The sequence below is a fragment of the Berghia stephanieae genome, chromosome 2 (assembly GCF_034508935.2).
Source record: "Berghia stephanieae isolate SIO BIC M18660-M18661 chromosome 2, UCSD_Bste_1.3, whole genome shotgun sequence".
NCBI classification, from domain to species: domain Eukaryota; kingdom Metazoa; phylum Mollusca; class Gastropoda; order Nudibranchia; family Aeolidiidae; genus Berghia; species Berghia stephanieae.
This window is the reverse complement of record NC_088361.1, coordinates 123,223,790-123,250,091: the sequence shown is the minus strand read 5'-3', so window position 1 is coordinate 123,250,091 and position 26,302 is coordinate 123,223,790. Positions and strand designations below refer to the sequence as shown.

Below are 26,302 nucleotides of genomic sequence, written 5' to 3'. Positions count from 1 at the left end.
CTTGGATTTTCGCTGTTGTGACTTCAGATTCTTGATGGGCGTCAAATTTCCAATAGGTTTGGTAGCACAAACTATGTCTACTCCCAAAATTATTGAAATTAGATATACATTTATATTAGCCTAATGTATATATATATATATATATATATATATATATATATATATATATATATATATATATATATATATATATATATATATATATAATTTTGAGTCAGGGAGCGATTTCATCATCGACATAATACATCCGTCGACTTGGCTGACAGATGCTAAAGCCTTGACTACAAGATGATACGTATGGGTAATGTTTTGTGCTATGTGTTTAGGTAAAATACTCGCAACATCCGCCAGCCGGATAGATCGTACCAACACCCAAAACTATGTATGACTGCGAACGTTTATAGAAGGAACGAAATTGACGTTACTCAGTTCTTTGTTGTTTTTAATAGTTCTCATTGCAATATAATAGACACACAATGAATAAATTAATAAATAAAATATTTAAAAATGAATAGATAAATAAAAAACAAAAAAATTAAACGAAACAAAAAAAAAAAAAAACCCTGCCAAACAGGGGACAGTTGTTCTGACCCACCCGGTATATTGCACACGTTGCTGATTGACGGTAAATTTTCATGTTAATCAAGAGTTTCATAACTACAGGGTGAGTTAATCATTCCTATAATATTTTGGGTAGAAATTTCCTTCTTTGTTGAGTACATGTCATTTTCTTATTGACTAAATAAAAAGGAAAATTGCTCATTTGCTTGTCTTCATCTGTGCGAAATTCCATTCTTTAGTAATTGTGCAACTCCGGATTGTTCAGTTTCCTTGTTCATATATTTTGCTTTACGACACTATGACTGAGCTTCCTTTTTAATTCGATCTCCCAGTCGTCCTTTAGGTTACATTATGTTATTGTGTTATTATTTGTTTCTCTCTTGTTTTTCGTTTGTTTGTCTGTTATTTGTAAAAACAAAACAAAAACTTTCCGCTCTTATTTTTCCCCTGTTTTCTTTTCTTTTCTTTTCTTTTTTTTTTGTGCGCCTTTTTCTTCTTTTTTAATCTTTGGATCCATCCATTAAGTAGACCTTATTACTGTTATTTTAGATGATTCGTGATTTCACCAAGAGAGCAATACTGTGCGACTATGGGCTATCTAAAGCTCGAGCTGTATGGTAGTCATTGCGCAATTTATGAAAACGATTAGATCTGTGCATTACTACATTGTCAATAACGCGATAAATTTGATATACAGTGCCTTTAGTTTAAAAAAATTGCTGTGCTACTGTTTCACTTTGTACAGTGAAAAAATTGCCTTTCTTTAGTTAATCGGACATTTCACGCCTTTTCCTATAATCAATAATAATATATATTTTTTTTTAATTGAGGGGAAAAAAATTAAAATGCAGAACAAAACATAAAGAATGGAAAAATGATAAGCCCACTAATTATGAAGTCAAAACGGTCATTTATAATAAATATATAAATTTAAGAATATTGATAAATTATAAAAAAAAATTAGTAGACTATTAAACTTTTGAAAAAAAATAAATAAATGGATTAACATTGAGAGAATTCCAATCATTAAAGTCATTGGATCCGACATAAATATGCCAATCTGGCAATCCTTCACGACTTCACGAACAGGGTTGCCAGTTTGGCATTTTAAATGCCAGATTCCAAAAATCTGGCATTTTTGAAAACCGTTTGGCATTAGAAAAATCATTTGGCATTTGGCATTTTCATTTGGCATTTTCTTTTCTTGTACATTATACTTCAAATGACACATTTTCTTAATTAAGTTTCGTAAGAAACACGAAACAGTAAGTTTTCTTAATTGTCAATAATTATTTAACTGTTTACGTATTTACCTTTCATGTTAATGTATTTCTTTTTCATTCTTAAAATCCAACCGTGGTGTAGTGGTTTAGCACTCCACTTCGTAGTCAGTAGGTAAAAAATTACCCCAACAGGAAATTTAGTATAATTCATAAAAAAAGAAAAGAAAACACGCAAGCCACCAGGATATGATAGTAAATTTTCTATCAAAAGTGAGTAGTTTTCTTAGTAGGGGTGGGAGTCAACAGACTTTGGCATTTTTTTGAGTGTTTTGGCATTTTTTGAGTCTTCCCCTGGCATTTTGTTGAAAAATAATCTGGCAACCCTGTTCACGAAAACGAAAGTAAGTGGATCAATCAAGAAACTAGAAACGTAGACAGTAGGCATAAACAATAAAACCCCTAAAAAGGATTCTGCTCGAGAACGTAATTCAACTCATAAATCAAATTCACGTCTCATCTGGCTTCGTGTTCGAAATGCAAGCACATCATGATGATAATATCATAATTTTATATTCAGTTATTTTTATATTCTTTGCGGCATGCTTTGTTGCTCCTCCAACAGAATTTGTGTCAGCCGGAGTTACCATACAAAACTTATTTTCTGGATGTTTAGGTAGTGAGGGATTCAACTTTGTTTATCACCATGTCAAGAGAACAACGTTGACGCTAGTTATTCACAGTCTTATTCCATTGGGTAATTTATTTTGTTTGTCAAATGTTAATAATATTTATGATTTAAACGTTCAGCATTTTAATTTTAAAAATTTTAATTAAGTAACGTTTCAGATTCAGATTAAATTTAAAGAATCCACTAACTCATGAATTAGTGCCCATTCAATTTTTCAGCTTAAGCCTGCAACCAGCTCATAATCAATGTTAGAAGTGATGTATTCTAGTACCATCTTTTTCAGATTAGGATTAGGACAACCTCCTTAGTAATTACTGTTTCTCACTTATATATCTCAAGCAAGCTTATTGAGTTATTGAGCACATCCCTGTCAGCCAGATAATGAAATGCTCAGATAGGCATGATATCCATTATGAACTCCAACATGGTTTTAGGTCCAGGCGCTCATGTGAAACACAATCAGCTTTATTGATGACGTTTCAAAGTTTCTCGAGATAGGCCAACAAGCTGATGTACTTATAATGACTTCTCCAAGACCTTTGACAAAATTGACCACAACATATTATGCCACACGCTTCTATAATATGGGATATATGGAAAAATCAACAGATGGATTGACAACGCGTTTCTCCGCCGAAATCTTAGCCACGCCCCAACGTCATGCAAACAAAACACCTACCTCGCACTTGTGAGATCACAATTGGAATACGGAGCAGTTGCCTGGGACCCCTACCTGAAAGAGGATATTCAAAAACTTGAGGGAGTCCAGAGACAAGGCGCCTGGTTCATAACTGGGAATTATAAGAGCAGAACCCCAGGATGCATGACAAAAATGTTAGAAGAAAGAAATCTCATCAGCCTCCAACAAAGAAGAAAAGAAACCCGTCTGTCATTCATGTTCAAGATAATAACAGATCAAATACCATCAATAAAGGCAGACTCCTTTTTCACGCCACGACCAAACAAAAGAAAAATCCGAGCACTCACTTTCACCAACCACGTAACCGAAAACCCCATTGACAGATACGCCACAAACAATTCGAACTGCTTCAAAATCCCACAGACAAGAACACAAAACTACAGAAATTCTTTCTTCATTAGAACTATCTCGGAGTGGAATGGGCTGGATGAACTGGTCATCATGGCACCACACCTAAACGATTTCAAGGCCTGACTGACATGGGCCTGCGCCCAATGAGGACGCCGCTGAAATACAACCAGACCATTGGTTTCTTCAGCGCCAACCATACAGATACAGACAACTTCCTGAAAGGCCGTACCCAATCAATGATTATTGACGTTGAATCATCCAAGTCTGTCCCAGTTGAATCTGGTGTTCTTCAAGGCTCATTCCTTGGTCCCGCTCTCTTTCTTTTTATATTAACGACCTGGCAGATGCTCTTGAATCTAAAGTTCACCTTTTTGCAGATGACACTATTGCATACTTGATAATAAAATCACAAGAAGATGGAGCACATCTGCAACACGACCTTGAGAAACTGGTGGCTTGGGAACAGAGGCACGGCATGGATTTTCATCCAGAGAAATGCAATGTCATTTCCATTCCCAGAAAGAAATAATCTCCAATCACACGCAATTACAGGCTACACACCTTAGAGCACATAACATCAGCCAACTATTTAGGAATAACAATAAGATCAGACTTAAATGGGACGAGCACATTAACATCACAAAAAAGCAAATAGGACCCTGGATTTCCTCCAAAGAAATTTAAATGTTAAAGCAACAAGCCTAAAATCATTAGTTTACAAGTCATTTATTCGACCACAAATTGAATATGCATGCACTGTTTGGGACCCACACGCAAAACACCGTCTTGATAAACTGGAGGCAATACAGAGACGAGCAGCTCGTTTTGTTATGGGAAACTTTGAGAAAACATTGAGTGTGAGCAGCATGATTGATCAACTTGAATGGAAGTCACTCTAAACTAGGAGGGAAATAGTACGTCTGACCATGATGTATCAGATAAAGAACAACCTGGTGGCGATTTCAAATCCTGATCTCCAACACCGACACGAACATCCAGGACTTCCCACATGGACAGTTTCATCCCCCTGACATCTACTAAAGACCTCAGAAAATTCTCATTTTACCCCAGAACCATCACAGATTGGAACAATTTACCGTGGGAAGCTACATCTGTACCCACTTTAGATTTATTTACAGAGCTTTTAGATCACTGCTGAATTTTCACCTTAATGTTATTGATATTGTTCATGTCAAAATCTTTCATGAGTGAAGGTGGACATTAAAGGAAGATTCAGATTCAGATACTATTATTTTAATTCGTTTTATTTTATTTCTACATCATCACTATCTCTTTCATTGCAGAGACTCTTGCTTATAAACTGAGACGACTGTATTTTATTATTATTATTATTATTATTATTATTATTATTATTATTATTATTATTATTATTATTTATTATTATTATTATTATTATTATTATTATTATTATTATTATTATTATTATTATTATTATTATTATTATATTTATTATTATTATTATTATTATTATTATTATTATTATTATTTATTATTATTTATTATATTTATTATTATTATTATTATTATTATTATTATTATTATTTATTATTATTATTATTATTATTATTATTATTATTATTATTATTATTATTATTATTATTATTATTTATTATTATTATTTATTATTATTATTATTATTATTATTATTTATTATTATTATTATTATTATTATTATTATTATTATTATTATTATTATTATTATTATTATTATTATTATTATTATTATTATTATTATTATTATTATTATTATTATTATTATTATTATTATTATTATTATTATTATTATTATTATTATTATTATTATTATTATTATTATTATTATTATTATTATTATTATTATTATTATTATTATTATTATTATTATTATTATTATATTATTATTATTTTTATTATATTATATTATATATTATTATTATATTATTATTATTATTATTATTATTATTATTATTATTATTATTTTAGTATATAGTAATAGTAGTAGTAGTTAGTAGTAGTAGTAGTAGTAGAGTAGTAGTAGTAGTAGTAGTAGTAGTAGCAGTAGTAGTAGTAGTAGTAGTAGTAGTAGTAGTAGTAGTACTAGTAGTAGTAGTAGTAGTAGTAGTAGTAGTAGTAATTTTCCAGTTGTAAGTCTTACTTTTTATTTTAATTTCTAAATTTCAGCCTACTACATTGGGTTACACCTGTTTGCACCCCATCTTGCATTGTTTGACTTGGAAGAGATAAACCAGTTTTGGCTTTTTGTATTGTTGCTCTCTCTCCTATTACCTGGCCTAGCATCTTTAACTGCTATCTACTGGTGTAGAAATAACTATGCACAACACCCTATTGTCAAGCAGCTGTCTCGATTAGCAGGAGAAAATGAATCATGGAGAGCAGTAGCATCTTCTATCAATATTGAATTTCGTCGAATTGATAAATTTACCAGTGGGACTCCTAGTAGACTTATAGCTGTGACTGATTCATGGATCATCAAATGTTCAACGTATTTTGTATACATATCACATCAAAATGACATTCATTTAACTATAGCAGAAGCAGAAGAGCATCCTTTATCTTATCAAAGTCAGTCAGCTGTTCAGTACCTCAATATTGCTGTAGGTGGTATAGAAGGAAGGATTTCACCATTTTCCATTAGGTAATAATGACCTTTTTGTTGTTGTGATTTGATTTTGACAATTATGATTTCTATTGCATGTGTTTGCAGATGTCTGCGATAGTATCTCACAAATCCATTGTTGAACCATGCAGTCGTTTGTGTAAGATGGTGGTTATTTTCATTCTTGCTGTCAGCACCAAATTGTGGTGTAAATGAGTATTTTGGCAAATTTTTTACCAATGACAATTTTACCCATTTATAGAACAGAAATGTGATTCTAATAAATGTATTCCATGCTCCTAAAAATCTCAGATTGGTTTTCTCAATAATTTACAAGAGACTACTATTCACAAAATGAATCCTCAAATGTGTTCACATTGGCTCTGTATCTGATGTATGTATACAAACTATTGTGAAACCTTTATTCAAAAGACGATTGTTTTAGACCTCAACAAAGTCTATGTTATAGAAAATGGATACGTTTGTTTGATTTTAAACAAAGTAGAAATTTTTATCGACATTTAAAATATTTTGTTTGACCCCTTACTTTTATTTGGTTTCTTATTCTCCTACTTCCATTACTCAACAAATATGTTGTTTTTATTGTATCAGTCAATCGGCCTAGGAATAGAGCCTAATTCTTCTATTTTACATTAACTCAAAGGTTAGCGCTTTTGGATTACCCAGAGCTTGTTGAAATCATTATATGAAGAATAGAATATGACCTTAAGAATTGTTTTCATGTTTAATCAGTTTTATTCCTTTCATCTCAAAACCCGATGCTTAAAATTCAAATTGAAGCTTAACTCTTCAAAATTGAGTTAAAATATTATTTGCCTTCATTTTGTTCCTTTGTGTTCAAAAAACGACCATCAATTTTCTAATTCTGATAATTTTGATTTTGAACTCAATTTTCATCATCTTATTCATTTTAACATAATACCAGATTGACATGTTGGGTTATATGTGTGGAATTCCAGTTTGAATTTGGTCATCTATATCTCTCATTGGTGTATTTAGTTTAATTGTACGAAACAATGCTAGACAGAGCAGAAAAGAAGAAAATACAAACAAAAAAACATCCCTAAAAATCTGCCTGCCTCGAGTCTGCGCCTTGTCTGACACTGTTTCATACACTTTTTCATATCTTTAGCTTACACCAGTGCCTGCTCCATAATTTGCCACTTTGTTTAATTGAACAGGTTGAATTCTTTTGAGCTTAGTGACCTCAAAGAAAAGTTACAAAAGCCTCTGAGAAATGCACGAAACATTGTCATTCACCAGTCACTAAGCGACAGATTTCTTCAAACCTTCAGAGAGCAAGTGAATCAGAATCCAGTTTTCACTTTGCCTTTGGGAATGGTAAGCTATGATTAAAAACCCCCTTCCTCTTCCCCTCTCTTCATATTTTAACAATACATTGTTGTTTATGTTGACTAACAACCCTATGAGATGAGGGGCTGTCATTGATTGTACTTCATGATTAAGAACTGATATTTTTCTTTCTCTCTAATTTTTTATAGACAGATGTTAGAATAATTGAGACATCATATTTTGTTAATTCGTATTTATCCCTCTCTTTTAAAATGTTTACGAGTACCACTTTGAAGCAAAATCAATCCACAATCTCCTTTTGTTTTAGTTGGATAATTGTTTTACTAATTTCAAAATAAAGATATATAAATAAATGTCTCGTCCTATATGTTGAGTGTTGCTGTTGTACTTTAATCATATTTAATGGATTGCACAATATAAAAGAAATAAATAAATAGTAATTTGTTAATTAAGTATCAATGTAGATGATCTTTGCATTTCAGACCATCATTTAATATCTTTTGGCATCAGAGGGGGGACAGTACACGACACAAAAACAAAAAAAATAGTTGTTTCGAGAGATTTGAAGAAAATTGACATAGAACTATTTAAAGCGGACCTCTCTCATTCTCTAACTACACATTGTGAGAAAGAAGTGACTGGTGACAATTTTGATAGAGCAGTTATTAGTGTTATGGATAAGCACGCACCTCTCACGACAAGATCTGTGAACATCAGAAAAGAATCACCATGGTACAATTTGGAGGTAAAACGTTATAAAGAAAGAAAAAAGAAAAGCGGAGAAGAAATGGAAAAAATCTGGCCTGACAATTGATAAGGAAACTTACATATCATTCAAACATAGACTCAAAGAGGTGACAATTAAGGCAAAGCGTATCTACTATCTTGATAAAGTTGATAACATAAAAAGTCCGAAGGAGTTTTATAAAATCTCAAATAAGCTTCTAGGCAAAGAGATCAAAACAAGCCTGCCACACCACACTGACGACAAGCAACTCGCGGACTGCTTTGTAGAGTATTTCATGAATAAAATAACAACGATACGGAGTGAACTTGACACAGACGAAACAGAAGCAGAATATACCTCTTTTTATGGTGAACCCTTAACATCTTTCAAAGAAATTTCAATAAATGACACAAAGAAAACGATTCTCTCTAGTCCTAGCAAATCATGTAGGCTTGACCCTTTACCAACATCCCTTTTGAAGGAGTGTATTGATGAACTTGCACCTTACATCACTGAATTGATTAATCAATCATTAAGGGAGGGAGTTGTTCCAGACAGCTTCAAGAAAGCATTGGTGAAGCCATTGTTGAAGAAAGCGGGACTTGACAGTGATAATTTTAAAAACTTTAGGCCTGTATCAAATCTACCATTCATTTCCAAAATTCTAGAAAAGATTGTACTAAAACAACTTTCTTGTCACGTGAAACATAATAACCTCGATGAGTGCTTTCAATCGGCCTATCGGCAAAATCATAGCACAGAAACAGCATTGATGAGAATCACAAATGACTTGCTGCAAATTATTGATCAAGGAAAAACCACCATCCTTAGTCTTCTCGATCTTTGACACCATCGACCATGCCATACTACTTCGAAGGCTACAAGTTACTTTCGGCATATCGGGCACTGCTCTAAACTGGTTTGCATCATATCTTACTCAAAGAACTCAATCAGTTTTAATTGGGGAAGTAACTTCGTCAGAGCGTGACCTTCATTTTGGTGTACCTCAAGGATCCGTTTTAGGTCCAGTCCTTTTTGTACTTTACACTTCCCCTGTTGTGAGAATCTTAGAGCAACATTCTCTCGCTTACCATATGTACGCCGACGATACCCAGATATATAGCATGTGTTTGCAATCCGATATTGTTTCAAAGATAACTGTTTACGAACAATGCATCAACCATGTGATGAGATGGATGTCTGCAAATAGATTAAAATTAAATGGCGACAAGACTGAAGCCTTATTCATTGCTAGTTCAAATAATAAGACAGATCCATTTACACTGGCACTGACAATCAACGATAATGACAAAATACAACTCACAACATCAGCAAAAAATCTCGGCATCACCTTAGAGAGTGATCTGTCTATGAACAAACATATTAACAATGTGAGAACAAGTGCTATCTGCATTCTAAGAAATATCAGAACAATCAGACCATTTATTAATAGGGAAACTTGCAACAAATTGGTAACATCTTTGATATTCCGAAAATGGACTACTGCAATGCACTGTTTGTTGGTCTCACAAAGGACAAAATAAACAAACTCCAGAAAATACAGAACATGGCAGCCCGCGTTGTACTACAGAAAGACAGAAAAACTGCAGCTCCCGAATTACTACAGCAGCTGCATTGGCTGCCAGTGGACCAGCGGATAAAATATAAATCTTCAACTATCGTTTTCAAATGCTGGAGGGCTCGTCACCAGCATATCTCTCAAACCTCGTTGAACGGTATAACCCACAGCGATCGCTTCGATCAACGAACGACCTCAAACTGAAAACACCCCGCTGTCGAGTGAAGGCTGGTGAACGCGCCTTTCAGCATTCTGGTCCAAGGTTGTGGAATTTACTACCACTGGAGATACGTTCTTCGTCTTCACTAGAGGAATTCAAGCGTCGATTGAAGACATTCTTATTCCGACAGGCTTTCTTTTGATTATGTGTATAATTAGCGTTGTTCGTGTACTGTGTTAGGGCTTCATGATTAAGTTAATCTATGTTATGCGCCCAGAGCCCTCCTGATGAAGGGATGTTTGGCGCACTATAAATCTATACCATTATTATTTATTATTATTATTAATAAATATATCAGATAAATTAATCAAATTTCTATTCATAAAGGAAGTTGAGCAGTGCATTGGATGTATGCAAAAGCCCTCTGATGTTAAGCTGAACCTTTGCTGCAGGGATAGTACTGGTGAGGAAAGAGAGGAATTTTCTTGTCAGCGTTGTTTTTGTCGCCCTATGTGGTGTTTAGAATGCATGGGAAAATGGTTTGCAAGTCGGCAGGATCAGCATCAACCTGAGACATGGATGGGTAGTCAGTCACCTTGTCCAACGTGTAGAGCAAGATTTTGTGTGCTTGATGTATGTCCATTAAATTCTGTATCATAATAATAACACTGATATGCAACATTCAAAAGTGGTTTCTGCTGGATTGGTGGATGGTGGATATATATGAATGGAAAGATCAGACCATGAAAGGAATGATTGTTTCCTGAAATTTTGTGAATTCAGTCTTAAATCAGATTTACGGACATGTAGTATTAGGAATTTCTTTATGATATGCTATATTTATTGTTCAATATTTAGAAAAATGTGTAATAGAGTTGGATGAAATCTAATTTTTAACCACCAATCGGACGCTAATCTATAGCAAAGTACTTTTCAGATGTAACAGACCTACCAATCAAATCACTGCTGGGTTGACAGGGGATTCAGAAAAAAAGCTTCCTTGCCTGGGATTGATTCCACCTCCTTTGCGCATGAAGCATTTGGCATCCTCCTCATTTTGTGAGTTCTGCCGCCGTAAGGAAAAAGTATTTGCATCAGGCAGCTTTATGCAGGAGAGCCGAAAAACATTTCGTGTTCTGTCTGACTTGGTTAAGTTTTATGGGATAGGCGTTAAATTTTTTATATTAAAAAGTACTATATTATAATTATATTCTCAATTCATCTATATAATAAGATTTTTGTGAGTGCTGCCGTCTTAAGGAAAAAGACTGTATTTGCATCAGGGGGCTTTGTGCAGAAGAGCCGAAAAACATTTCGTGTTCTGTCTGACTTGGTTAAGTTAAATGGGATAGGGGTTATTTTTTAAATTTAAAAATAATGTATTATATTTATGTTCTCAATTCATCTACATAATAAGATATCTCAAGAAATTGATTATTCTAGCTAAATATGACCAAACAGTCTTTTTCATTTCGATTTAACAGCCTCCGTGCGGTGGACTGATGAAAAAGAATGTATAAGACAATACAGTCTTTTCATAAATATTGCCTCACCAGCTTGTTTTCAAAGACCGTATTCAAATGGAAGGTGGTTATTTATTTGGTAAAAAAAGCTTTTTAGATTAATGAAAATAAATGATTGACTTGTTAATTTGAAAAGACTTACTAAGAGAATTATAAGAAAACAAGAATGAAAAGAATTCATACAGATAATTATTTATTTATATTGCGGCATCATTTCACCGAAGAATTAAAAAAAGTAATTCAAAATTTGATTTAATACAGAACATAAAATTGATTCTTACTGATCAATCAATAATTGGCAAATCTTTAAAAATGTAGACATGCTTTATTGTAATAAAATATCTAGGTTTAATTAGGAGGTTTAAAGGATACAAGTATATAATATTTACTGTTCAAGAGAAGCATATTGTTACACTGAAAATAAAACACTTACAATAATAATGACAATATTAACAATTTTAGTCCGCTCATAAACAACCGCAGTGGTCTAAAATGTGACAATAAGTCCCTGCTGCATGGATTTTCACAAATATTTAGCCAAAAACTTCATCTGTTTTCTGGCATTCATCAATAGTGAAAGTTTTGAGACAATCTGTTGATTTTTCTCTGGATCAATTCCTCGAGGTTCTACTCTTGCTTCGGCATGTTCTAACACATGTTTTTCTTTCAGAAATTTCACACTAAGATAGCCCGGGTCGTTATGAGATGTTTTGTGTGCAACATCCGAGAGCCCCTCCGAAACTCAGCCACAACCATATCTACCAAATAGGGTCTCGATGTTAATTTATGTACCGTGTATACGCTCAGTCCGGCAATCCATTCTCTGAAATCTTCGGTTTTCAACTCCAGAATATCAGATTTGGCATTTTTAACACATTCTTTGAAATCTTCAAAGTCATATATTTTTTTCATCCACTTCATTTGTGTTTCAATAGCAGCATGCACCAAATCAGCAGCCATGAATGTGTGTCCTGGTTCGAAATATTTTAGCCTAATAATAGAACTTCCAAAGTCTGCACAGTTGGCAATAAAGGCAATCATTGTAAAGACGGTCCAGTTTTTGTTATGGGCCACACAGTTGTCAAGCCATAGAGTAACAAATTCTGAATCCCTTCTTGCGTTTAGAAAATCATAAAATGAAGAACACAAATCCTTGTCTTTTCTACCAGCCACACCCTCATGCCATGTAGCAGCAATATTTTTCTTCCTTCCACCAATTTGTGCAAATGTTTCATTAAAAACAAGTCTTCTTGCAAAGGTTGCTGTTTTGAATTGCTCCATTCGTGGTAAAACAATTACCTTTTGTAGATCCACGCTGAAAATTTCATTTGCACTTTGTGCATCTGATTGATAATGTTTACGAGCAATTTTAAATTTTTCTTTGTGATTTATGTACTTCGTATATTCACAACAAACTATCTCACACTCGCATTTTCTTTTGAGCAATTTCATCTTTGTGCACAACTCGCACTCTTCATTCTGTCATGGCAATATTCATGCTTTTGAATATTTTATAGTAAAGGCTGTACGACTCGCAATTACTCACAGTTGTGTTATAATCCAAAGACAACCTTTTCAATGATAAATCCGAGGGAAGATACCGTCTGTTTGGCGCATGTTCACGCCATACTTGCCAAATTGAAAACACCAAATTTACTCATTTCTATGTCAAAATTTAATAATTTGACCAAAAAATTTGTAATTTTTGAAAATTATGTGAACCTTTCGCGACCTTTTTTCGCTTCTTGAGATATGCTTGTAGATTATTGATTATTCTTTCATTCCCAGTGGCGATAGAACTATTTACAGTATACAGACACAAAATATAAATATGATTACTGTTACAAAAATGTATATTATTTGTCTTTCCCTAACTATAGGGTGGAAAAATCTCCACATATCTAAACAGAACCGCCTGAACAGTCAAAGGTAGAATCCTGCTTGTTTTTTATAATCAACAGATTTTGAAGGGCTTGTGGAACTAAACGGCCACCTTGGTCTGTTTGAATTTTCTGAACCATGGAAAAACCCGCTCACAGTGAGCGCTGCTCTGGGGAATAGTGAGTAATCCAAGCATGAATTTAGATAATTGTTGAAATGGCTTACTGTCATCTTCCTTAACATTGCCAATCCTTATCCAGAATGCATCCATCCTCTCTCCCTCTTCAAGTTTGATGTCTCTGCACTGCAGTTCAACAAATTCCTCTGTGATGGTGTCAGTATCAGAATCCTTTGACAAGAGTACAGGAAGTTTGTTGGCAAAGTATCTGATATTGTTGACAGATGAATTTGCTAGTTGGCTTGGATCACAAAGGGATAATTTATTTAGAACAGGGTCCTTTATTGGGAGAGACTTGAGCAGATAATCCACAACAGTCTGGAAATAAGTTTTGACATGGTCATAAAATAATTTAATTTTTGAAGAGGACAGTATTCTTCTCTTTATTATCGATAAACGATTTGCACTCTTCTCCAATGAGCAGTTGGCTGTTCTGCTTGATGTTATAAACTGATTTAAAGTTAACATCCTCAACAGACTTATTACCTGAGAAAGCAGCTGAGCTTAAAAATTTCATCATTAATGTTCTTATCAGTTTTCTCGCTTTAGACAGAATAGCACCAATCCTGGGGGAGTCTGTTTGACAAGCTGTTAAGAAGCTCTCCATTGGCTTAATTGCATATTTTAGAAACTTAAAAACATAAAAATCTTGTGGAGCGTGACTGGAGTGCTTCTAAGATTTTATCAATTTTAGTCTTGGCATAAGCAGTAAGAGTTTTTTTTGTAGCCTCAGTTTTAAAAAAAGTGCTTAAGAGGGTCCCAGTTGACTAAGAGTCTTTCCAAGCACCTACCCATGCTGAGCCACCTTGTCTGGCCATGTTTGAGCATTTTCAGCTGGTCCTTGCCATGGAGGTCTTGAAATCCCTTGAATGTATCACAACGAAGTGAACTCTTTTTAAAATAATAATAAATATCAACAAGCAGATCGCTGAAATTAAAAGGAAATGCAGATGAGCCCTTTTCTGCACCAATGTGTACCAGATGGAGCGGCAACCGGACAAATAAATATCTGGATTCTTGCCCTTACAAAACCCACAAAATCCCTTCTTGGAACCTGTCATAACATTTGCATTATCAACACCAAGGGCAATGCAATTTTCCCATTTTATGTTTTTTTCATCTAAAAAAACTGTCTAGAGTAGATTACCGGCCACACAAGCCTTATCTGTGGTCGTCTCAGAGAATGGAAGACTGCTGGCCAGAAATAAGACCAATGCTGTATAGCGATGTCGTAAAATGTAACGCTCAAGTGGCCGGTTTCATGTGAACCAGCCGATTTTGCACCTAAGCAGTCTTATCCATGTTCTCCACGCATAATGTTATTCGTGACATTTTGGTACTACCGGACACTTATGGAACATTAAGGTCCAACCGGCCACCCAACTTGGGCAAACCGGACACCCTTCACGGATGTTGAAAAACACTGTTTCCTTTTGTTTTTTTAATAGTTTTCAGTTCATAAACAGTTACAGCAGATCCATAGGCTCAGTTGGTAAAATATCTGCCGGGTCATTGGTCAATTTAGGGTTCGATTCCAGCATTCCAAGGACTTTGAAGGACTCTTTCCATAAATTGGCAGCATGTTTCTTTCCCCCAAGACGACTGCCATATATTCATATATTTTCATAAGTAGCTAACTAGATCTAGACGTCTAGATAGATAAATAAACCCGTTTATGTTCATTTTCAACAGAGAAAGACAAAAATGATTTATTCAAAACAATTAATAGGGCACATAATCATAACGCAACATGTCACTTGCACAATGTACAAACAAACGTGAAAACACTGATCTCCTCCTCACTCATCCCCAGTATCTTCTCTCTCTCTGCCAGTACATCCTTTGTGATGACTGAACCTCCCAGGTAGAAAGGGAAGCCAGTCTCGTCGCAATTGAAGACGTTGCTGGGGGAGACCTTGGTAATGTCAATGCCATTTGACATTAGCGATGTCCGCATGGTGTGGAACCACCCACGAATCTTTCCTTCTGATACCTGAGCGCATTGTTCCCCAAGGGACATCGCTTTTCTCTCCCGCACCTCCCCCTTGTGTCTCTCCATGAACGCTTTGTACCAGTAATATCCTGGCTTGTTGTTTTTGAAGGGGGTCTCTCTGCCTTCAGCATTCATTATTCTCTGCATCTCCAGGCACAGCTGCTCCCTGTCCTTCCCTTCACCTGCCCTGGCACAGGCCACCATCCACTTGACTAGTTTCTTCTCCTCCTCTGCGGCCAACACTGTATGAGATACCCTATGGACGGGGTATTTTCCGGCCATCTTGCCCATCAGGGTTGATTTCGGGACAGAGTAGGTGGCAGCAGCCTGGCGGAATGAAAGATTTTTGGTGCGGATGGCATCAAGTGCAGCATCCACACTCTTTTCAGTATACTTTGATTGCGGCATCTTGGTGCCTGTAACAATGTGAAAAAATTAACTTTATTTAGATAGTCGAACTTGATTTTCATAGACTGGCTAGTCTAATAATGTAAATTTTCCTGTACAATGGTGAACATAATATAATTTTAGGGAGGCCTTCCGAAAGCTCCTACATCCCCAGTATTTTTTTATAATGTTCTAGTAGGTGGTTTGGGAGGGGGAAAAGTTTTATTTTTAAAGTCTCCCCCCTCTCAAACCCCCTACCAGAACATTATAAAAAAAGTTATTATAATACTGGGGATGTAGGTGTAGATGCTTTCGGAAGGCCTCCCTAATTTTATAATAATAATAATAATAATCATGATAAACATAGACCAGTCAACAGAAATACAAGGAAAGCATTGCAACAAATAATATTATAGACGTCTAGAATAATAATAAACAACTTAATCAACCTGGCCGGTTTCACCTGAATCGTTTAAATTTTCTTTGGTCAAACCGGCCACCCCCCACTGGAGCTAAAATGAAAACCGAACATCGTCAGACGATCTAACCACAATCAAACGATCCTAAAATAGCATGTAGTGCAGTGGTTGAGCCGAAACTCCTTAATAAAGACGTATAAATAGCTTAAATAGCAACTTCCTTGCACACCTTGCAACCCATAACAAAGAACGGGATACTTACGTTTTGTGAGAAATATCTCGATGTAAACAGGATTCTTTGACTTCTCCAAGATTGCACTTATTGAAACGGCAGGAAAAACGTCACACGAGACGTCTGCTTAGTTACTAGACATATGCACCGGGGAAAAAACAAAAACAAAGGGAAATTAGACATCGAGTCGGGTAGCGTCCGGTTTGACCCGTGTCCGGTTTGACCTGAATCTACTCTACAAGCGAAAATATTTTCTCTCCAGTGGCAGAGCCTTCACACATGGGTCACACAAAAGTTCACTAAATACACCGTTGGCACTGGGAGTCCTCACAACAAGTGGAAACAGCTTAGTACACCCCATGTCATTTGAACCGTCTGTACTAATGCTAAACAGCCCATTTTGTATCCTTTCAACTAAAGTTTCTTGAGTCATGTCCGCCATTTCTCCGATTAAGTCAGTTGCTTTTGTTCTCTTGCAATGGACATCTTTAGCTATGGCAGAATCTGGGCAAATGTTCGTTTTCGGATATCCTAGCAAAAGCTTTTTTGATCACTGTGTTGTTGCTCTTTTTGTAACCAAGGGTTGTCCGATAGAACACTTTACACCAAGACATATTGGCCAGAACATTTCCTAATTGTGAACTTATATGTGCCCTTCTTTCGAGAAGCATGACTTGCAGTTGTGTCTATCCTTTTTGGCCGATGTTTTCTGATCTTTTGTGTCAGAAAACTTTTTTGATCGGTCTAATCTAAATTCCAAAATTTTGAATTTATATCTTCCCTGTCCCGCTCACTAAATTTTGTTGCACAAAGTTTCTTTCAATTTTCGTCACATCCAACTTGAACAGAATGGCTCCTAGCTAAATTGGCCTTTTTCTTTTCCGTGGCCATTGCTATTTCTTTAATAGTCCTTCGACTTTTGCGGCTTCCAATCCGGCAATTTCCGTCGTCCCCAGAGTTTATGTTTTCTTGGAGTTGAATAAGTGGCATTCTTGGTTGTATGGTACTTGAATTGTTGTTGTCAGTGTCCACCATTGGTTCTGCTGATGTAATAGAATCATTTATATCACTACCGCTGTCACAAGAGGATAGATTGCCTTGATTTTCGAGTGATAAATCAGGATCTACCACAGTGTAATCTGCTAAACAGATGTCGTATACCATTGCGGCACCTGTTTGTAATTCTTCAATAATATGCTTTATTTTTCGATCAGCTAATGATGCTGCTGTTCGTTTACATAGTGAATCTGTCATATTGATTTCAGGAGAATCATTCACTTGAATTTCGGGAGAGGAAAGCTCACACGATTGCTGGGGCGAATTATTCTTAACCACAACAGAATCAAGTATAGTCATAGGACTTGAATCAACATCCAATGAAATGTCTGTGTGTGTATCATTTGAAGACATTTTATTTTGCAGGTTTGTCCACTCTGTTGAGGGATTCATTGTTCAAGTGTCATTATGATGATGGATTATAAAGAGGATTAACCCTTTCCCTGATGACTGGGTCAAATTGACCCGTGAAGGACTTCAAAACTCAATAACACGAACAATATTCAACTTTCCCCCCTCAAATTTCATGTATTTGTGAAATCCATCAAAGTAAACGCTGTCATTCACCCAATTTTGATTTTGATAAAAAATGTGTTATTTATGGGGCATTAAAGAAATTTAATGACGACTGGGTCAAATTGACCCGTATACTTTTATATAGAAAATTCAATAAAAAATGAGATTATCAAATCTTATTTGATCTCTAAATTTAATCAACTCTCTTAGCTTTATACATAGTTATGAAATTAAAATAAAGTTACAGGTTTTTTTCTGAAACCATTCACACATACACACACACACACACACACACACACACACACGTTACATAATTCATCTAGCTATTATTTGTCTTATCTTAGGTTTCCTTTATAGCAGAACAAAAAGCTTGATTTCCACCCACAACACTATTTATGCACAGTTCTGGCAACAAATCACAGAATGTTCTGGACAAATGTAGGAAGAGCATTTGCTACACATTGTTCTTGTCTTTTTGTCCTTTTTTGTGGGACACCTGGCACACCTCTTCCGCTTTCCATCATTATGCTTAGCTATCTTTGTAGTTGGAATCGAGACAGACTCAATTGAAGCAGGTGTCAATGTTTCCAATACAGTCTTGATGTTATTTTGGACTTGTTTTTGCAGCGTTGCGGTGGTAGATCGACATATAATCTGTGGCAATGCTAGTGAACGGCCGATTTCTATGTTGAATCTTTGTCGGTTGTCTTCATGAGACAGATTGTCCATAGGATACTTCATTCTGAAGACAACCAAGGCAGCAATTGAAGACAAGTCAAGAATGTTGAAAAAGATCACCAACTGCCATCTTTTGGACTTCCTCTTTGTTGTAAAGGCGTGTGCCATCTGGTCCATTGCATCCACACCCCCTTTGGTTTTATTATAAGTCAGAACAATTTCTGGTTTCTGACTTTCAGTACAGACATCACCTTTGTTGTGCATTATACTGAGAAGCAGCACATTCTTCTGATGCTTGGTCTGGTAAGAAACTAAAACACTTTCTTTCCTAAAAAGAAATTTTGATTCTCCAAGTGGGAGCGCCTTCTTCTCTTGAAATTTTCTCGGAAGAAATGTTTTGTTTCTTCTCACAGTTCCTACAGTTGTAAATTTTTTCTTCACCAGATGTTCGGCCAATTTCAGTTCAGTGAAGTAGTTGTCTGTTGTTATGTTTCGCCCTGAACCATGAAAATCATTAGTCAATGAACTCACTACATTCGCAGCGACACTTTGGCTCCTCTGACTTGGTTTGGCGCTTGTAGTGTCTTTCCCAAGATAGGGTAGGGCTCTTAAGGGGTAATTATTTGCAGCATTGCATGCCCAGAAAATTTTTATTCCATACTTATCAGGCTTCGAGGGTACATATTGAATGAAGCTGCACCTGCCTCTGAATGGAACCAATTGCTCGTCGATTGTTTGATTGTAATGTTTTCGCCTGTTACATAGTATCTAGCAAGGTTGTCATGAAAATGATTCCAATTATCACGGATGGGTGCAAACAAATCTCTTGCACGTCGTGTAGTTCTTGTTTCCTTGTCGTTGAACCGAAGATGATTCAGAAGGTTACTGAACCGGTGCATACCAAAAGCTGCTCTCACAAGCGAATTTCCATCTACTGGATTGAACAGCATCTCTACTGACATGTCGTGTTGACGTAGAGCACCACAATGAAGTAGACAACCAATGAATGCCTTGATTTCGTCACTGTCTGTGTATTTCCACCTAGAACCTTTTGCCTTTGCACCCTCAATGTTTGTGTTGTCCACTATTCTCTTTATTATGTTGTCATCAACAAAGAGTAGAAAAGCATCAGCTGGTGAAGTAACATCATTTGTATTAGGAGATAAAAATAATATACAGCAGAGGACGTGGTTTGTTATTGTTTTGATAGATGCCAGAAGGGATTTATTTATTAGTAAAGGTACAGAGTATGATTTCTGTGGAGAAAAGAGTTACATTAATTCGTAGCATATTAATTTCATATAAAATGATTATCAGCACAGCCGTTTACTGCTTTCACTTTAGTTCGACAGGTAAATTTTGCCGGACGCTAGTTCATAACAGATGGTGAGTCACGGCCTGTGCCGAAAGGGTGACTGAGCAATTTTTCCTATTTTGATGATTTTTTTTCTCAAGTTCAACGTGGCGTAGTAAAGATGCTATTAGATGTTGCACTAAGATATTTTAGAGTCATAACTAGTGATTTACACACTTTTATTTGATATAGTTTTAGTAGATCATTTGGGATTAGATTTTATAGGAAATAACCATAAAAATGGGTCAGAAATTTTAATTACTTCAAACGATATAATCAAAAATTACATAGTTATCTGAGTTTATACAAATAAATGAGAAATACTGCAATAATCATCAATATTTACAGAGTAGAAATATATAATCAAAGTCGTTTTGTAATGAAGCATTGTTGAGATATCCGCTCACCTGTACAGCAATATCCTTTTTTGACAGCAATAAAAAAATGCGTAATCACCGATTTGTAGGGGTTTGTTGATCAAATGATCAAAACAAACTGGTTTTAGTAATGGCAATTGACAATTCTTAGGAAAAGATATGTAATATGCATTCCTTTGACGTTTGTATAGATCTAAACTATATAATAATAATAATAATAATAATAATAATAATAATAATAATAATAATAATAATAATAATAAATAATAATAATAATAATATAATAATATGATGATGATGATGATGATGATGATCATTTTCATGAAAATAATATAGTGGCTATCACGTAAACGCCTGCTAATTTGGGAAAAACGCAATAATTTCTCTTTAAAATAGCTTTCGAAATGCCCGTTAAAAAAAATGGAATTCGCCTATATGTCCCCCTGACAGAAAGGAATTAAAAATAGAAAGAAAGAAAGAATAAAGAATTGTACTGAATCATTTGCGGCCAAAGAATTGACTCATCTCCTCCGAGAGTTTTATTTAACTTCCCAACGCCCCAAATTACTTTCAATTCATTCAATATAATTTACTCCTCCCCACTCCACGCTCTCCGGCACTTTCCTTCCATGTCCCTCAAACTGCTTTCTTTCCATGGAGCGTCCAATCAGCTTTTTACAATTGCCCATTTCCAATTGGCTGCTGAATAAGGACAATTCTAATTTCAATTGTCCACCAGTCTGTCATCAGCAAAGCCAAGAAAGCTCCTCCTACTCAAATCACACATACCCACGAATATGATAGGCCTTGTAGACCAGTCACTGGTCTTTGATGTTACACAACCATCCGCCAGCTTTGATCACATCGCTTTTGATATATATCTTCTTCTCTCAACCCCGTTGACTGTACCACGAGTCAACATAAAAGAATATCGCGGTGAGGTGCGAATCGTGAAGATGGAATGACGTAGCTGTGTTAAAGTTATAGGTTCAAAGTTCAATTGTCAGAGAGAACTGATGAGAGATCAAACTGAGGTGGTAAAATAAAAATGATTTCGTGATAAAATGTTGCATAAATTAAGTTTTATGTACACCAACACACACACACACTTACTCTCTCTCTCTCTCTCTCTCTCTCTCTCTCTCTCTCTCTCTCTCTCTCTCTCTCTCTCTCTCTCTCTCCCTCTCTCTCTCTCTCTCTCTCTCTCTCTCTCTCTCCTCTCACTCATCTATCTCTTCTCTCTAAACTCATCTTCTCTCCAGTGCTGCACAAAGAAAAAGGACGCCGACCGATAGCTAATACTGTTTAAAATGAAATTTGTGAAATGGTCGTTATTGAACAACCGAAGAATCGTGGATAACAGAAATGATCATTGTAATCAGTTGAAACACGTGATATCGATGTAATACTATACTAGTAATAATCATATAATATCATGTATTTATCTTACTCTTGATCACCACTGTAATAATAAAACTATTATTATTATATTATTATATATTATTATTATTATTATATTATTATTATTATTATTATTATTATTATTATATGATAATAATAATAATAATAATAATAATAATAATAATAATAATAAATATCCATTTTTGACAATAAAAAATCGTGATAAACGCATTGAAGAGGACGGGAAGGGAGGGGGTGGGAGAGGATTAATGATCAGATAATCAAAATGAACTGTTATTTTAAAATAAATTGACAATCATAGGTAAAAATAAGTTATAAGTATTCCTCTGAACTTTGTGTAGATCTTAACATATTTTTATACTTTTTATTAACATACTTAAAACCTCACGATTATTTTAAGGAACAGCTAATTGTTACATGTCACAGAAACAGCATCTAATTAATCAACCAACGTTCTGTTTTCTTTTTTTTTCACCGGTGGAACTTCACTTGCTAATTCTGGAGCAGTTTGCATGAAATGTTTTTTAACCACATATCTCATTTGAGCCCTTTCACAGCTTATTCGGCAGAGTCCATTTGCCATTTGCATTGAGACAATGCTTGTTTTCAGTATGACCATTCATCTGAGTAAAGAAAAAAAAATCATTAGTTATTATTGATGATGATGATGATGATTGTGATGATGATGATGATAATAATAATAATAATAAGAAGAAGAAGAAGAAGAAGAAGAAGAAGAAGAAGAAGAAGAAGAAGAAGAAGAATTGTAATGGTAATAATAAGAGAGTTATAATAATATTATTGATTGTTAGTAATACGATAGTGATCGCCTAGATGCCTGCTAATAATAATAACGTAATATTTTCCTTTAAAATATAGTTCTAAATGCCCGTTATTCAAAATGGAATCCGCCTATATACCCACTCTGAAATATTTTTAGCAAAAATAAGATAGAGAAAGAAGTTTACTGTAGCATTTGCGGCCAAAAAATAGATTTATCACCGGTCTGCGAGAGTCTTACTTGACACCTAGACAACGCCCCAAATTACTTTCAATTCATTTCAAATTTACTCCATCTCTCCAGCAATTTCATCCCATGACATCCAAACTGATTTCTCTCCATGGAGCGCCAATCAGATGTTTACAATTACCAATTTCCAATTGGCTGCTGAAAAAGGACATTTATAATTTCAATCGTCCATCAGTCGGTCATCGGCAAAGTCAAATAAGCCCCTCCCACTCAAATCACATATCCCCTCGAATGTTCGGCCTTGTAGCGCAGTCCACCGGCCTTTTGATGTTACACAATCATCCGCCACCTTTGATCACATCGCTTTTTGATGATGTCATAATATATCTATCTACCCTCTTTTCTCACGCCCGTTGACTGTATCAACGGGCGATGTAGAAGAATATCGAGGGTAGGTGCGAATCGTGAAGACGGAATGGCAAATCGGTGTGAAAGTTATAGGTTCAAAGTTCAATGCAATAAAAATCGTTCCGTGCTAAACATGTGCGTACATGCGTTTTATACTCTCTCTCTCTCTCTCTCTCTCTCTCTCTCTCTCTCTCTCTCTCACTCACTCTCGAGTGTGTGTGTGTACTACTACTACTACTACTACTACTACTACTACTACTACTACTACTACTACTACTACTACTACTACTACTACGATTACTACTATTACTGCGCTATCATCATCAACATCATCATCATCATCATCATCACCATAAAACAACAACAACAACAACAACGTTATCATCACACTTGGACGTGTTCTTATGTCTCTGGAGTTTGTCTGAATACGGGACTATTTTGTTAGCCAACAAAGAATTAGACAAGGTGTGTTTACACATTCATTGTGCAGAAACCTGTCATTACAAATCGGTGAAATAAATGCTATATTAAAAGTAGATTATTACTCTTATATTTACTATCATGTGTTAGGGTAACAAAACTCAGATAACATTAATTTGAATTTTTTAAACAATTAAAAATATTTTTCAGGTTAATTTTAAATAGAAAAATATACATTTTTCAAGAAAGAATAAAGTATACTCACCATTTCTTGATATCAATGAAAATAATTGCGTCTTGAAGATGAAAATGTGGCCGTTATATCCATATAAAATAGAAAAATATAGAAGAAGTGTATGGTCAGCAATTGCAGTGTAAAAATGAACGATTTTACGAAATCTGTCTTATAGCCTGACTGACAATGAAATCCAAGCGGTGCATTCTACCTGCAGGGATAAAATATAGTTCTCACGTTCTGGACATCTGTTATGACGTAACCACACGGTGGTCTCCCCGTCATCGACGGTGGGTCGTTCCCATGGGTGTCTACCAAAAGAGCGGAGAGGCATACCATAAGAGCGGAAAAACACGTACCAAAAGAGCGGAGGGAGTGGGCACAGGTGCGGCGCCCGATATCAAAGAAATGTACAAGATTACTGTAAACCTTATTTTTATTTATTGTTATTTGTTTGCCTAGTGTGTGGAAAAATCCCCCTCTGCATTTTATGGGCTTGGGACCAACACACAACGATATCTTTTACCGCTGTGAGGCTGCATTAGGATTTTTATTTGAGCTGAGTGTAGGTTAAAAATTGGTAAAATCTTGCAAGGGAAACTATTTACAAGGGTCTGTTGATAAAACTCATTGCCTTCACAAACTCAAATCTGGATCTTTGGCCTGTTTTTTTCTCACTAACGAGCTGTGCAACTTTCTGGTCTTTGGGCTGTTTTTTCGATTCTGCTTTTGATCTCATCTTGATATATGTCGTGGCCTGGAATTTGATTAGGGCGTCAGTGAGCAAGAACACGTTCGGGTGGGGGGCATAGAACTCCTTGTTCAGCATCGAGTGGAAAGACTCTGCTGCGTTGTTCGTTCTTTTCTGGCCTTTGGGAACAGAGGCCCACAGTGGAGGTGGAAAAGGACTTGAAGGTAGTATGTATGTTTGTAGCAGATAATCGGAGTAGTGGATCAACTTGGTGTCGTCTGGTTGGCAACTCATGAGGTCCATGGCGAAACTGTCCTCAACCTCCGACGGATCCAAAGACGAAAGTCCAAAAGTGTAGGTCAGCCACTTGCCAACCTCATTTTTTGTTTGAAACTCATTTCCGAGTCCCAGCTGCTGGATTTTCCTGTGAAGAGCCTGTCCCAGATGGAAGTTGCACGCTTTTACAATGACGTCTGGAATCAACGTTTTAAGCGCGGTCATGGCTGCTTTCTCAAAGTCCATGGAAAACTGTCTACACTGGAGAGAAAGTGATCTCTCACGGCACAGGGATAGGATTGCTTTCCACATGTTTTTGTAGGTTTCTTGAGTTTTTGATGGTAGCAAGCAAAATACAAGTGGGCAGTAGATGCCATTACTCAGACAGTGGATGGAGTAGATCTGACTGAACTGGGGAGGACAAGACTTGAAAGTTCCGTCAACAAATAGCTCTTCCACATGTGCTGAACACAGCTCTTTCAAGTTGCTGTCTGTTGAGAAAATGATTATTCCGGTGCCATCATCATTATGCAGGACAAACTTTTCACCTTTTGATGTGGTTGGATGAAAGTCGTTGTTCAGTATTCTGTGGACGTCCTCTCGTGTTTTCGGCAGTTTTGGCAATTGTTTTCGTCTCTGCCTGTAGATAGATCTTCTTACGTTGATGATGTCTTTATGAACCAGGTTCGCCTCTTCCATTTGGAGAAGTTCTGATTTCATGATTTTTGCTGGTCTTTCTGACACATCAGCTTCGGCCCGACGTTTTACAGCAGCTCGAAGTATCGTCTTTTCTGTAGTTCTGTAGTCTCTGTCATGATTGTGATTTGTTACAGCTGTCAGCGTTGTGGTTACTTGTCCGTCTGTCTTTACTCTTGATTTGCAGCCTTTAACTGTGCATCGCCAGTACTTGTCCCCATGACTTGTAGCATAGTCCAACCGATAAGTGTAGTTATTTAGGACAACGCAGTCAGCTCCTTTTTGGGTCTTTGATATTTTTAACGTGTCCATACAGATGAGTTGAAGAAAGAATGGAAGCCCGAAATTATCTTATAATATAGAGTTTGGAAATCAAACTACACACACACACACTAAATAACCTCGCGGTGTCTCTAACAATGATAGGCTATGTTATGCCTACAATAAGCACGGACAAGAATCCCGAAATTATCAAAATAAAAACACACACTAAATCAACTCACACGTTTCTTACTCGGTACATGTTTTTCAAGCACACGGACGAGAAACACACTAAACTCACACACTTATAAACTCACATGCTTCTAAATCACTACATATTTTTCAAGCACACTCCCCGACAATTAAGAAAGATCGTAAGTACTAAGCA

At 35.7% G+C, this 26,302-nt stretch overlaps 1 protein-coding gene across 2 annotated transcripts; it reads left to right on the top strand.

Moving 5' to 3' along the window:
- Window positions 1–2,169: 2,169 nt before the first annotated feature.
- Window positions 2,170–16,040, top strand: LOC144966483 (E3 ubiquitin-protein ligase TM129-like). Of its 2 annotated transcripts, XM_078903077.1 has the most exons (5): window positions 2,170–2,538; window positions 5,705–6,179; window positions 7,343–7,502; window positions 10,329–10,404; window positions 13,426–16,040. In XM_078903077.1, the coding sequence occupies exons 1-5, from the start codon at window positions 2,319–2,321 to the stop codon at window positions 13,530–13,532; spliced, it is 1,038 nt and encodes a 345-aa protein (XP_078759203.1). In that variant the 5' UTR covers window positions 2,170–2,318; the 3' UTR covers window positions 13,533–16,040. The 2 variants fall into 2 exon arrangements, with proteins under 2 accessions (XP_078759203.1, XP_078759202.1); XM_078903076.1 differs by lacking the exon at window positions 13,426–16,040 and having other exon boundaries at window positions 10,329–13,314.
- Window positions 16,041–26,302: the final 10,262 nt, after the last annotated feature.